At 39.8% G+C, this 15433-nt stretch overlaps 1 protein-coding gene across 2 annotated transcripts in view; it reads right to left on the bottom strand.

Annotated features, from left to right (window-relative positions):
- Positions 1-266: 266 nt before the first annotated feature.
- ephb4a (eph receptor B4a) overlaps positions 267-15433 on the bottom strand; it is a 74432-nt gene continuing 59265 nt past the window's right edge. For both annotated transcript variants that reach the window (XM_049465212.1, XM_049465213.1), the window contains exons 12-17: positions 13929-14176; positions 10840-11055; positions 10037-10186; positions 8756-8949; positions 5298-5456; positions 267-3401 (exon numbers count right to left, since the gene is read on the bottom strand). In XM_049465212.1, coding sequence (XP_049321169.1) covers positions 3293-3401; positions 5298-5456; positions 8756-8949; positions 10037-10186; positions 10840-11055; positions 13929-14176 — 1076 coding nt within the window. In that variant the 3' untranslated portion in view covers positions 267-3292. The remainder of the gene's footprint in view (positions 3402-5297; positions 5457-8755; positions 8950-10036; positions 10187-10839; positions 11056-13928; positions 14177-15433) is intronic.

Genomic DNA, 15433 nt, shown 5'->3' with positions numbered 1-15433 from the left:
AGAGAGAGAGAGAGAGAGAGAGAGAGAGAGAGAGAGAGAGAGTACAGTAGGTCATGCTGTTTCTACATCAGCAGCCGGAGTCTGAGAGAGAGAGAGAGAGAGAGAGAGAGTACAGTAGGTCATGCTGTTTCTACATCAGCAGCCGGAGTCTGAGAGAGAGAGAGAGAGAGAGAGAGAGAGTACAGTAGGTCTCTCTCTCTTACTGGTAATAGTGAATAGGTGGGAAAACCATATTAACTAAAAAATAAACACAAGAGCGAGAGTACTGATTTTCCCATGGTACGGGCCCTTTAATATTTGAATAGAATACATTTTTTAAAACATGATCATTTTTTTAAAACATGTTAAAAACATTTTTTTTTTTACAAAGCTAGACGTCCCCAAACTGTTGACAGGCAGTGTGTGAACAAGTGCTAATACTACACAGGCCCAGCTGACGCTACGCTAGTTATGGAGACACGCAAACACACAGTCGCTTTAACGGAGAGGCGGGCGATACAACGCTAGCTTATCAGTATTGTTACGAAATGTATCCATGTATTTTTAATTAAAAAAGTATAGAATTATATATAAATACAGCTCTGGGGGAAAAAAAGAGACCACTTTAATATAATGAATTTTTGCACCAGGAGTAAAGCAGCATAAAGTTATCCAAAAGCAGTGTGTAAGACTGGTGGAGGAGAACATGATGCCAAGATGCATGAAAAAAAAGTGAAAAAAAAAATATATTTTTCTGTAAATAAATGCTCTAAATGAGAATATTTTTATTTGGAATTTGGGAGAAATGTTGTCTGTAGTTTATAGAATAAAACAACAATGTTCATTTTACTCAAACATAAACCTATAAATAGCAAAATCAGAGAAACTTACTTTTATTTTTTCATTTTGTCCAGAGCTGTATATACTTAAATGAAAATCAATGCAATTTTTAATTTCAAGTCATTTTGAAGCATTTCTATTGGTCCATTCTGATACTATATAAAGAACAATTGCCAATTGAATTTTAAAGAGTTTTTACAGTAGAATTATCATTATTTTTTTTATTTAATTGGAAATACTACAGTTTTTTTGTGTCCAAAATATTGAGAAAAATGAGAAAAGAAAGAAAACCCAAGAAAAAAAAACAATTGAAGCATTTCTAATTTTTTATTGAATATGTTCACACTTTACAATATGTGTACTTTAATTAACAGTACTTAAGACTAGTTATTAATCATTAAAACAATTTACCTAATTTTACCAAAAAATTAGGAATACTTAATAATGACTTAATTGGTTTCAATTAATAATTAGATAATTGTTTATTTCTATGCTAAGTTACTGTTAACTGTGACCCTTATTGTAAAATGTTACCGAAAATATTATTATATTATAATATCTAAGAGTTTTCTTCTGCCAACGTTTTTTTTGTAACGCAACCTTTTATTCAGATTATTACAGTTTTTATTACAAACAAAACATTAATAATCGTGATACGATATTTCTGGTCACATCGCCCACCTCTCGTTAACAGCGACTTTAACAGTGGTTCTTTTTAACGCTCACGCCGGAGCGCTGGTGCACGGTACAGTCATTCAGTCAGAGTTTGCGTAAACGCATTCGCACACGCACTCACACGCACTCACACGCACTCACACGCACTCACACGCACTCACACGCACTCATTCAAGCATTTGCACAAACAGTCGTACAAACCCTAGTACAAGCATTTGTACAAATATTTGTAAAACACAGATTTGTACATGCATTCATACAAAACACTCATACAAACATGTGCGTGCATTTGTTGATGCATTCGTACAAATGCTTGTACAAATGGTCGTGCATGCCTTTATACAAACGATTGTATGTGCATTCATACAAAACACTCACACGCATATGTATGTGCATTTGTTGATGCATTCTTACAAATGCTTGTACGTGTATTTGTACAAATACTTGCACGTAGATTTGTATATGCATTCATAAAAACACAAACATCTGTAGACGCATTTATACAAACATTTGTATGTGCATTCATACGCACATTTGTACAAATACTCGTACACGCATTTGTTGATGCATTCATACAAAACACTCATACACGTATTTGTACAAACAGTTGTATGAGCATTTGTACATGCATTCATACAAACATTTGTGCGTAGATTTGTACATGCATGCGTACAAAATACTCATACAAGCATTTGTTCGCGCATTTGTTGATGCATTCATACAAATGCTTGTATGAGTATTTGTACATGCATTCATAAAAACATTCGTACGTAGATTTGTACATGCATTCATACAAAACACAACATTCGTAGACTCATTTAGACAAATATTTGTACGCACATTTGTACAAATACTCGTACAAACATTTGTACATGCATCCATACAAAACACTCACACAAACATTTGTAGACGTATTTTTACAAATATTTCGTACAAACGGTCGTACGTGCATTCGTACAAACGGTCGTACGTGCATTCGTACAAACGGTCGTACGTGCATTCGTACAAACGGTCGTACGTGCATTCGTACGAATGGTCGTACGTGCATTCGTACAAACGGTCGTACGTGCATTCGTACAAACGGTCGTACGTGCATTCGTACAAACGGTCGTACGTGCATTCGTACAAACGGTCGTACGTGCATTCGTACAAATGGTCGTACGTGCATTCGTACAAATGGTCGTACGTGCATTCGTACACACATTCATACAGCCACTCTACACACACTCTTTGCTTGCTCAGACAGACATGATGTAAAAAATAAAAAATAAAATCACATATTACAATCAGATCATTTCCTGACGTCTTTCGTAAAACCACGTCGTATAAAGTTCACATTCCTCCACGTTCCTCGGAACCTGGTTCTCCACGGGTTCCCAGTCTGTTCCAGGTCATCACACACTCCATTAGAAAAATACTCTCGTGAAAACGTGACGCACAGTTCGGTCCTCATATTGGCAACTTTTTTTTTCCCGGTAAATCCCTTTTTGCGACGCTTAGCTCTCGCGAGTCTCTTTTCAATCGTCCGAAAACTTTTGGCACACTGTCTCGTCCTCGTCCCCGTCCTCGTCCACTCGTCCGATCGTTCGGTCCAGACGAAGGAAGTTACGTAATTCCTAAAGCACCACAAAATAAAAGTCTCCGATTGGCCACTTTCACACAATCTCCCTTCTTATTGGAAGCTGGCGGCGAAAGGGAGGTCCTGATTGGTCAGGTCACAGGAAGAGCTTCAGCAGTCTTAAAGTGTGTGTGTTTGTGTAGTGTGTAGTGTGTGGTTGTGTAGTGTGTGTGTATGTGGTCAGTAGAGGACGTTATTGGGACTTTTGTTCTGAACGCTAAGAGCTTGGATGCTGGACAGAATCTTCTTCTGATGTCCGGCCAGAGTGACGCCCAATCGCAGAAGATCCCTGAAAAAAAGAGAAAAAAAATTTAATTAATTTATTTTGAGATTTTTTGTAAAAAAGCAACTTCTGTTAAGTTAAAACTTGTCAAAATCAGATTTCTGAAATAATGCTAAAGTTGCTAATTCAAGATTTAACCAAACCTTAGCCATGATATCAACCTACACTCAGCAATGATTGGAATAGGGCTGCATATTAATAATCAATTTATCGATTAACAAAATAATCACCAATTTAGCCCTAGACTGAAATCCTAGCCAATTTTAGCCTTGATGCTAATCCATGTTTTAACCTAACCTTAGCCCTGATGGAAGTTTTAGTATTAGCCTAATCTCAGATATGATGCTAATGCTAACCTTAACTTACCCTAGCCCTGATGCTAACACTAAGCTTAGCCAGTTAAGTGAGGACATTTTAGTGGTCCCCACAACGTTACTATTGTGAGAATGGACGGTCCTCATAAGCATTGCACAACAAGCACGTGTGTGTGAAACTCACTCTGTGTAAAGGTGGGTGAGGAGGCTGGATACAGGCGTTTGTGTGTGTGTGGCAGTTTTGCTATCTTTGTGAGGACCAGACATCCTCTCGAGCATAGTGGTATGTCATGTCACAAGTCACTGTTTTTTTTTTTTTTTTTTTTTTTTTTACAAAAATTAAAAGTAAAACGGTTAACTTTTAATTACGGTCCTCATAAGTATAGCAAAACCAACTTGTGTTGTACTCACTCTTTGTCAAGGTGGGTGAGGAGCTGGATGGAGGTGTGTGTATATAAGTATGTGTATGTGTGTGCACAGGTTTTGCTATCTTTGTGGGGACCAGATACATACTGGATACATAATGGATACAGTGCTCTAGTTTCGCATCTACAAGACCTGCTTCACTGTAGTTACAGTTCATACTGGATACTAAACTATCTATAGTAGATGCTTAAGACATGGGAATACTGGATACATAGTGGATACAGTTCTTTAGTTTCGCATCTACAGGACTCGCTTCACTGTAGTTACATTTCATACTGGATACTATCTATTAGTAGATACTCAACACGTGTGGTACTCACTCTGTATTAAGGTGGGTGAGGAGCTGGATGGAGGTGTGTGTGTATATAAGTATGTGTGTGCACAGGTTTTGCTATCTTTGTGGGGACCAGATACGTACTGTATACATAGTGGATACAGTGCTTTAGTTTCGCATCTACAGGACTCGCTTCACTGTAGTTACAGTTCATACTGGATACTGAACAATCTATAGTAGATGCTTAAGACATAGTTACATTTCATACTGGATACTATCTATTAGTAGATACTCAACACGTGTAGTACTCACTCTGTGTTGAGATGGGTGAGGAGCTGGGTGGAGGTGTGTGTTTATATAAGTATGCGTACAGGTATCTGTATGTGTGTGCACAGGTTTTGCTATCTTTGTGGGGACAAGATACATACTGGATACATAATGGATACAGTTTTTTGCTTTATCATCTACAGGACTCGTCTCACTGTAGTTACAATTCATACTGGATACTGAGCAATCTATATTTGATATTTAACACATTGGGGATACTGGATACATAGTGGATACAGTTCTTTACTTTCGCATCTACAGGACTCGTCTCACTGTAGTTACAATTCATACTGGACTATCTATTAGTAGATACTCAACACATTTGTACTCTGTGTTAAGGTGGGTGAGGAGCTGGATGGAGGTGTGTGTGTATATAAGTATGTGTGTGTATACTGTATGTAGTTACAGTTCATACTGGATACTGAACAATCTATAGTAGATACTCAACACATGGGGAATACTGGATACATAGTGGATAAAGTTCTCTACTTTTGTATCTACAGGACTCGTCTCACTGTAGTTACAATTCATACTGGATACTGTCTATTAGTAGGTACTCACTCTGTGTTGAGGTGGGTGAGGAGCTGGATGGAGGTGTAGCCGGCCTGCAGGAAGCTCTCCTCGTAGCGCTCCATCTTTATGGCCCGTAGCCACTCCCCCACCGAGCTACAGGACGCCGGGGTGGGGGGCGAGCGCTGGTCCAGCAGGGGGTGAGACGGCCTAACAGACAGACAGACAGAGAGAGAGACAGATACAGATTAGATCAATATAAAAAAAAAAACATTTACAACAAATTAAACCAATAAAACCAAACATACCATTTAAATTCTAAGGATTAATCCATAAAAGTCTATTTACAGGTTCACACTTCCTTACTGCAGAACAACTCATACTGGATACTGAACAATTTATAGTATGTTCTAAACACGTGGGGGATACTGGATACATACTTCAATTCTTTAATTTTGTAACTACAGGACACACTTCACTGTAGTTACAATTCATACTGGATACTAAATAATCTAAATTAGATACTTAATACATGGGGGATACTGGATACAATAATTAAGAGTAGATACTGAATAATTTATAGTAGTTACTCAATATATCAATTCAATTCATAGTGGTTATTATACTATATTATTATAATAAGTAGATACGAAATAATTCATAGTGGATACAGACTATTTTACAGTAGATACTAAACAATTCCCAGTAGTAATTCAATAATTCACAGTAGTTATTAAATATTTAAATATTTAGCAGAAATAAAAGCAGCAATCATTTAAAGTAGATACTGGACAATTCATAGTGGATACAGGGTATTTTACTGTATATTAGATACTAAATAATGCATAGTAGATACATAGTGAATATTTTACAGCAAATACTAAATAATTAATTTTATTTTATCTATATTTGCCTTATATTTTATTTTTGACCAATAAAAAAAGAAATACGAGAGCACTTGATTAGTAAAGCAGCATAAAGTTATTCAAAAGCAGTGTGTAAGACTGGTGGAGGAGAACATGATGCCAAGATGCATAAAAACTGTGAATAAAAACCAGGGTTATTCCACCAAATATTGATTATTTCTGAACTCTTAAAACTTTATGAATATGAACTTGTTTTCTTTTCATTATTTGAGGTCTGAAAGCTCTGCATCTTTTTTGTTATTTCAGTCATTTCTCATTTTCTGTAAATAAATGCTCTAAAAGAGAATATTTTTATTTGGAATTTGGGAGAAATGTTGTCTGTAGTTTATAGAATAAAACAACAATGTTCATTTTACTCAAACATAAACCTATAAATAGTAAAATCAGAGAAACTGATTCAGAAACTCTATTTTAAATGAACTATGTTTAGAATGTGTTGGGGGGGGGGGGGGGTAATAGACAGAACTGAATGAGGTAAAGAACAGAGAGAATGCTTTAATCTGCCCCCAGGCAGCTCAGCCAATCACGCAGCACATCACTGCATGACTGACGGACGGCTGCAAGGGAAGGGGGCGGAGCCACGCAGTGTTTAATTGACAGGCGGCTAAACTGAGCCACAGGGGGCGTGTTTACAGGAGCCGTGAGTGACAGCTCGGCATGCTGGGAGTAAAGGTGGCAGGACTAATGGACAAGAGGCCATGCTGAGAGGACCGGGGAGAGGCTAATGAATTAACTGACATGTGATTGGCGGGAGGGGTGGGGGAGGGGCGGGGCTAAAGCTACAACAGTAAGTAATACAGTAGGTGTTTGATTGACAGGTGAGCATGCTGGGAGATACAAGAGGAGGAATCTGACATGGCTGTTACACAACACAGCAGGAGATCACACACACACACACACACACACACACAGTGGTGCATAAAACACTTATATTATTTCATAAACAAGATTTAAGTCAAAAGAATCATTTGTTAACGAATCATCAGGAGTCTTGATTCATTTTGTTTGAGTGCAAAGTCCTGAATCGATTCATTAAAAGCATAAAATCTTGAATCATTTTAAGGAATCATAAAGTCTGAAAACTTAATTCTGTAAGGAAAGTCTTGAATCTGTTTTGAATCTTTGAAGCTTTGAATCATTTGGTAAGAGATTCATAAAATCCTAAATTGTTTTTAAAGACTCACTAAGTACTGAATCATTTAATAAAGATTCACAAATAATATACTAAGAATAAAAAAGGCTAGAATCATTTAACAGTGTTTTATTAATCATGACGTCTGAAACTATTATGTCAGGAATCAGAAAGTTATGAATCTTTTTTTAAAGAACTGTAAACTACTGAATCATTCTGTAAGAAAAGTCTAGAATCTGTTCATAAAGATTTGAAAATGAGCTTTGAATCACTGTGTAAATATGTGTCAGGTAGTGAATCATTTGGTAAGAGATTCATTAAGTCTTCAATAATTTCCTATGATTCAAAAAGTCCTAAAAAGACTCATTAAGAATTGAATAATTTTGTTGAAATATTAAGTACTGAATCATTTAACAAAGATTCATAAACAGTGTTTTATTATTCATAAAGCCTGAACTTATTATGTAAGGAATCAGAAAGTTATGAATCTTTTTTTAAAGAACTGTAAACAACTGAATCATTCTGTAAGGACTTACTTTAATCTATACATAAAGACTTGAAAATGAGTTTTGAATCATTTGGTAAAAGATTCATAAAGTCCAAAGATTCAAAAAGTCCTTTGTTGTGTCAAAAGACTCATTAAGTATTGAATCTTTTTGTTGAGGAACTATTAAAGCACTGAATCATTTAATAAAGATTCATAAATAATATTCTAAGAATCAAAGAAGGCTAGAATCATTTTGTAAGGGTTTGGAAAGTCTTGAATCATTTATTAAAGATTCATGAACAGCAAGAAACTTTGATTCACTCTGAAATTCAAGTTTTCAATTATTGAGTAAAGAATCACTGTGGTTCTGAATCATTATAAAAATGGTTCAATATTCTTTTTTAAATGATTCAAAACAATATGATTCTCTAAGCACCAATATTACTGATTCAGCAGAGTGTACTTTAAAAATGTTCTGCATTGTAGATTAATACCAAACTATGAAGACAAAAAAGTAAAAAAAAAAAATTTTACATTCTAAGTAGCTCCTCCTATTTTAATTTCTGCTGGATTTCTCAGTCAGTTTTATGAGGTAGAGTCACCCTGGAATTCAGGCTTTCAGTTAACAGCTGTGCTGAACTCATCAAGAGTTAATTACTTGAATTTCTTGTCTCTTAATAAAGTGTTTGAGAGCATCAGTTAAAGTAAAGTAGTGAAGAGGTAGAGTTACAGGTATACAGTGAATAGTGAATATTTGAGTAATGTTCGAATCCAGGTTATGAGAAGCAACAACTACTCAACTAAATAAAGATAAAAACAAACTTTAAGAAAAAAGTTATAATGATGGAACTGGCACTCATCAGGACAAGCTAAAAGCTCAGTATTTTGGTTTAACACTTTTAAGTTACTGTTAAGCACTTCACTGTTCGTAAATTTTTACGATGTCGTAGGTACGAAGACTCACCCGGCTCCGTCCTGGGCGGTGATTTTGAGGGAGGCGGGGTTTCGGATCAGCTTGTCGAGGGCGGAGACGATGTTGTTGAAGCGCGGTCGGGCGGTGCGCTCCTTCTGCCAGCAGTCCAGCATCAGCTGGTGGAGGTGGGTGGGGCATTCGGGAGGCGGGGGCAGGCGGTAGTCCTGCTCTATAGCGTTTATTACCTAAAAAATGAAAAAAATATGTTAAGATTTTAGTACAGAATTTCAGGTTTGTCATAAAACGTGAACTGGTATTCAAAAAGGCCGATTTCGTTTTGGGTCACTGTCCTGTTGCATAACCCAACTTCTATATAGAGTTTCAGCTGATGTATAGACACTCTCACATTATCCTGTAGAATATGTTTATATACTGTACAGTATCTTCCTCTAAACTCAGTCCTGTTACTACTGGAACTCAGTCCTGTTACTACTGGAACTCAGTCCTGTTACTACTAAAAACTCAGTCCTGTTACTACTGGACCTCAGTCTTGTTACTACTGCAACTCAGTCCTGTTACTACTGCAACTCAGTCCTGATACTACTGCAATTAAGTCCTGTTACTACTGCAATTCAGTCCTGTTACTACTGCAACTCAGTCCTGTTACTACTGCAACTCAGTCCTGTTACTACTGCAACTCAGTCCTGCTACTAATGGAACTCAGTCCTGTTACTACTGCAACTCAGTCCTGTTACTACTGCAACTCAGTCCTGTTACTACTGGAACTCAGTCCTGATACTACTGCAATTAAGTCCTGTTACTACTGGAACTTAGTCCTGATACTACTGCAACTCAGTCCTGTTACTACTGCAACTCAGTCCTGTTACTACTGCAACTCAGTCCTGTTACTACTGCAACTCAGTCCTGTTACTACTGCAACTCAGTCCTGTTACTACTGGAACTCAGTCCTGTTACTATTGAAACTCAGACCTGCTACTACTTCAACTCAGTCCTGTTACTACTGGAACTTAGTCCTGTTACTACTGGAACTCAGTCCTGTTACTACTAAAAACTCAGTCCTGTTACTACTGGACCTCAGTCTTGCTATTAATGGAACTCAGTCCTTTTACCACTGAAACTCAGCCCTGTTACCATTAAAACTCAGCCCTGTTACTACTGGAACTCAGTCCTGTTACTACTGGAACTCAGTCCTGTTACCACTGGAACTCAGTCCTGTTACTACTGGAACCCAGACAATGTGTTTAATAATAAAATATATTTTAAAGTTATTTTGTGCGCACATTATATATGTAACTCCCCAGAAACACTTACGTCCTGGTTGCTCATGTCCCAGTACGGCCTCTCTCCGAACGACATCACCTCCCACATGACGATCCCGTAACTCCAGACGTCGGAGGCGGAGGTGAACTTCCGGAAGGCGATGGCCTCCGGAGCCGTCCAGCGGATCGGGATCTTCCCACCCTGAGAGAACCGAGGAGAAACCGGGATTAGAACTGTTTTTTTCATTGATTATATGAATATTCACACATGCAAAAACATCGCCTCTGATTGGCTAAATGCACTGCAACACCAGGAGGACAAGATGGACAACAGTTAGAAACGTTAACACGATATCTTTGCAATGTCATATGTTACTTTACAACATGTGTAATAATGCCCTGCTAAGTGCAGTTCAGCCGATACTGACCTATTCTTAGAGTCTCTGTAAAACACCAAATCCACCGGAGATCCTATTTAAACCTATAGTTACTTACACACAGAGGGGGTTAGTCCAGGTCCAGAAAGTTAAAATCCACCCCAGGGTTTTGTTGGCTGAGCCTCAGCAGAGCCGCCCAGGCAGTTGGAACAAAACCCCGGGGTGGATTTTTTTTTTTACTTTTAACTAGTGTAAACAGAACTGTTATAAACATACACCTGCCTATCTCAATTGTACTTGGCTGGTGGTGTTTTTCCTCCATAAACTAATTCTAACCATTTGTTTCTCAGCTCTGAATTACTGGGTAAAGTATATAAACACTGATGTGTTATTCGCACAAATAACACAGGAATGCCGTGTTTAAATTTTTTTTTTGAGTATTCTAAGATCCATTAGGTGATAATGATGATGTTCTCACCAGGGAGCTGGTGTAGGTGGGGTCGGAGGAGTTCTCCTGCAGGAACCTGGAGAGCCCGAAGTCTGACACTTTGCACACCAGGTTACTGTTCACCAGGATGTTCCTGGCGGCGAGATCACGATGCACGTAACTCATCTCTGACAGATACTTCATACCGGACGCTATCCCCCGCAGCATCCCCACCAACTGGATCGGCGTGAACTGACCGTCGTTCAGCTGCAGACAGAGAGGAAAAAAAAAAATTAGCGAAAGAGAAAAGAACGAGAAAGTTTAGAATTTGGGTAATTTGGCTCAGAAAACTGAGCTAAAAACAATAAAAATTAACAATATTATAAGAGTTGCTGAAATGTTTCTGTCTGAAAAGGGTAAAGGGTAATTGCTATGCTATGGTTTAATGACCATGGTTGCTAAGGAGTTGGTAGGCAGTTGCTATGGAATCCCAAGTTGTTGCTAAGTGGATGTTCTTTTTTTGCTATTGTTTCCAAGGGGTTGTTAAAGTGCTGTTCTAAGTTGTTGCTACGGTATTCCAGGTGCTTGCTAAGCTGTTGCTATAGGTGGTTGCTATCAAATCTGTGGTCATTGCTTAAATGTTGCTAGTAAGTTGCTAAGGTATAAAAAGTGGTAGCCAAGGTGAAGCTATGTGGTTGCTAAAGCTTTACAAGGGTTTGCTAAGGTTTTGCTAAGCTGTTGTTAGGTGGTTGCTTTCATATCTGTTCATATCATGTCTGTGGTAATTGCTAAGATGTTGCTATGCAGTCGCTAAGGTATTAAAGTCGCTAAGGTTTGATGTTAGGCAGTTGCTATGGAATCCAAGGTCATTGCTAAGTGGATGCCATGATGTTGCTAAAGTGTTGTTTCACGTTGTTGCTATCATATCTGTATTCATTGCTATAGTGTTGCTAGGAAGTCGCTAAGGTATAAAAAGTGGTTGCTAAGGTGTTGCTATGCTGTTGTAGGTGGTCTATTTAACTCTGTAAAATAAAGGTCATTTTTGATTGGAGATGAATGCTATTTCTATATGTAATTAAAAAGAGAAGGAGGAACAAAAGGAAGCAGTTAAAGCAGGACAGATGGACCGACAGATTGACAGACTTTCAGAAGGGAAAAGAACAGAGAATAACTTAAAATATAAAACACACACACACACACACACACACACACACACACACACACACACGATCAGAGGCACAGAATGTTAAGATTAAAGAAACAGATGCAGCGAAAGAAGAGCCAGCTCATCCCAAAATTACAGCACTAAATATTAGATATTACCAAATCAAACTCACACTAACTAATAACAGAGGAGTATAGTTCACTATATTCTGTATGTGTGTTGGGTTTTGGTGGGTTTTGGTTGCAATATGTTGGGTCATTGGGATTATTAGTGGAGTCTGTTGGGATTTGGTGGCATTTGGTGGCAGTGTATTGGGATGTGGTTGCGTTTGGTGGCAGTGTGTTGGGTTGTGGTGGCATTTGGTGGCAGTGTGTTGGGTTGTGGTGGCATTTGGTGGCAGTGTGTTGGGTTGTGGTGGCATTTGGTGGCAGTGTGTTGGGTTGTGGTGGCATTTGGTGGCAGTGTGTTGGGTTGGGGTGGTGTTTGGTGGCAGTGTGTTGAAATTTTGTGGCGTTTGTTGGCAGTGTGTTGGGTTGTGGTTGCATTTGATGGCGTTTGGTTGCAGTGTGTTGGGTTGTGGTGACGTTTGGTGGCAGTGTGTTGAAATTTTGTGGCGTTTGTTGGCAGTGTGTTGGGTTGTGGTTGCATTTGATGGCGTTTGGTTGCAGTGTGTTGGGTTGTGGTGACGTTTGGTGGCAGTGTGTTGGAATTTCATGGCAGTGTATCGGGATATGGTTACAGTGTTTTACGATTTGACGTTTTTTTTGGCATTATGTTGGGTTTTGGTGGTGATTGGTGGCAGTGTGTTGGGATGTGGTGGTATTTAGCAGTAGTATGTTGGGTTTTGGTGGGGTATAGACATTGGTGGTTCATGGCAGATTTTTTTTTTATTCCTGCTTTTTGGGTACAAACCAAACAATGCAGGTGTGAAAGTTCCCCCAGATGATCATCTACCTTTAGTTTAAATGGGAAACTGGTGCACTGGTGGAATGTTTACTGGTGGACTGGTGGATTGTGTACTGGTGGACTGGTGGATTGTGTACTGGTGGACTGGTGGATTGTGTACTGGTGGACTGGTGGATTGTTTACTGGTGGACTGGTGGATTGTTTACTGGTGGACTGGTGGATTGTTTACTGGTGCACTGGTGGATTGTTTACTGGTGGACTGGTGGATTGTTTACTGGTGGACTGGTGGATCGTTTACTGGTGGATTGTTTACTGGTGGACTGGTGGATTGTGTACTGGTGGACTGGTGGAATGTGTACTGGTGGACTGGTGGATTGCGTACTGGTGGACTGGTGGATTGTTTACTGGTGGACTGGTGGATTGTTTACTGGTGAACTGGTGGATTGTTTACTGGTGAACTGGTGGATTGTGTACTGGTGGAATGTTTACTGGTGGACTGGTGGATTGTGTACTGGTGGACTGGTGGATTGTATACTGGTGCACTGGTGGATTGTTTACTGGTGGATTGTTTACTGGTGGACTGGTGTATTGTTTACTGGTGGACTGGTGGATCGTTTACTGGTGGACTGGTGGATCGTTTACTGGTGGACTGTGTACTGGTGGACTGGTGGAATGTTTACTGGTGGACTGGTGGATTGTTTACTGGTGGACTGGTGGATCGTTTACTGGTGGATTGTTTACTGGTGGACTGGCGGATTGTTTACTGGTGGACTGGTGGATTGTGTACTGGTGGACTGGTGGAATGTTTACTGGTGGACTGGTGGATTGTGTACTGGTAGACTGGTGGATTGTTTACTGGTGGACTGGTGGATCGTTTACTGGTGGACTGGTGGATTGTTTACTGGTGGATTGTTTACTGGTGGATTGTTTACTGGTGGATTGTTTACTGGTGGACTGGTGGATTGTTTACTGGTGGACTGGTGGATTGTTTACTGGTGGACTGGTGGATTGTTTACTGGTGGACTGGTGGATCGTTTACTGAACTATGGCTTTAATGCGCTGGTCGTACCCTGAGGAAGGAGTCCAGAGCTCCGTTCTCCATGAACTCGGTGATGATCATGACGGGGCAGCTGGCGGTGATGATGCCCTCCAGGTGGATGATGTTGGGGTGTTGGAACTGACCCATGATTGACGCCTCAGAAAGGAAGTCCCGCCTCTGTTTATCGGTGTACCCGCCCTTCAGTGTCTTTATGGCCACGTAGTTCTCCTTCTTACCCGGCACCCGCAACCGGCCGCGGCACACTTCACCAAATTCACCTAGAGGAAAAGAAGAGAAGCAAAAATATATTACAATTAATACAATTAATATACAACTGGAAAATTAATCAAATACTGTAAATACATTCACACACATTATGTTGGGTTGATGTTTGGTGAAAGTGCTTTTTAGAAGCCCTTTTTTTTTTGGTTAATCTTTTGTTGATTTTATTGGGTTTTGGTGCTATTTGGTTGCAACGTGTTGGGTTTGGGTGATTTCTAGTGTAGTTTCTTGGATTTTGGTGGTGTTTGGTGGCAGTGTGTTGAGATTAGTGGGGTTTTGAGGGGTTTAGTAGTAGCGTGTTGGGTTTATTTAGTGTTGGGTGGCAGGGCATCGGGTTGTCTTGGTGTTTGTTTTTTGCAGAGTTTGGTGGGATTTTATAGTTCAGTGTAGCAGTGTGTTGGGTATTGGTGCTGGGTAGTGGGCATGCCCAAATTGGCCAACATTTTTAAGTATACTGTGAAATCCCAACAGTCTAAAACCACACACACACACACACCATATACACATTCCTTCATCAGCGCACATTTTTATGCAGTTTATAACGTGAGTGTCGGGACCCGGATTATAAACACCCACCACAGGTGATTAACACCCACAGAACAGGAGAAGCCAGAGAAGGAATGTGAGTGTGTGTGTGTGCGGTGCGTGTGTGTGTGGTGCATGTGTGTGTGTGTGTGCGGCGTGTGTGTGTGTGTGTGTGTGTGTAGCCCCAGGTTAATTGCACAGCAGGGAGGATCACAGTAGATGGTAATCCAATCTTACTCCAGTCATCGCCATGGCAACACAACACTGCCCACACCCTGCTACACTCTCCGCCGGAGCGCCGGAGCTGATGCAGTACCAAACACTCAGCTCCCCCACACACACACACACACACACACACACACACACACACACACACACACACACACACACACACACCAAACATCTACTGCAATAGGAGGAGAACCTTCACATAACAATCACTCTCACTCAATCACAACACTGAGAAAGTGTGGGGTTGGGTTTTGGTGATGCTGTGTGAAAAGACTTGGGTTTTATGGTGTTGGGTTTTGGTGGTTTTGAGAGGAGACTGGTTTTTGTGGTGTTGGATTTTGGTGATGCTGAGTGGAGTGTGTTGGGTTTTGGTGGTGCTGGGTTAAGACAGTTGGGTTTTGGTGGTGCTGGGTTAAGACAGTTGGGTTTTGGTGGTGCTGGGTGAAGAGACTTGGGTTTTATGATGTTGGGTTTTGGTGATGCTGGGTGGAAAGTGT

Source organism: Astyanax mexicanus, chromosome 1, assembly GCF_023375975.1.
Source record: "Astyanax mexicanus isolate ESR-SI-001 chromosome 1, AstMex3_surface, whole genome shotgun sequence".
NCBI lineage: Eukaryota > Metazoa > Chordata > Actinopteri > Characiformes > Acestrorhamphidae > Astyanax > Astyanax mexicanus.
The sequence above is the reverse complement of the archived record's forward strand: the minus strand, read 5'-3'. Positions and strand labels throughout refer to the sequence as shown.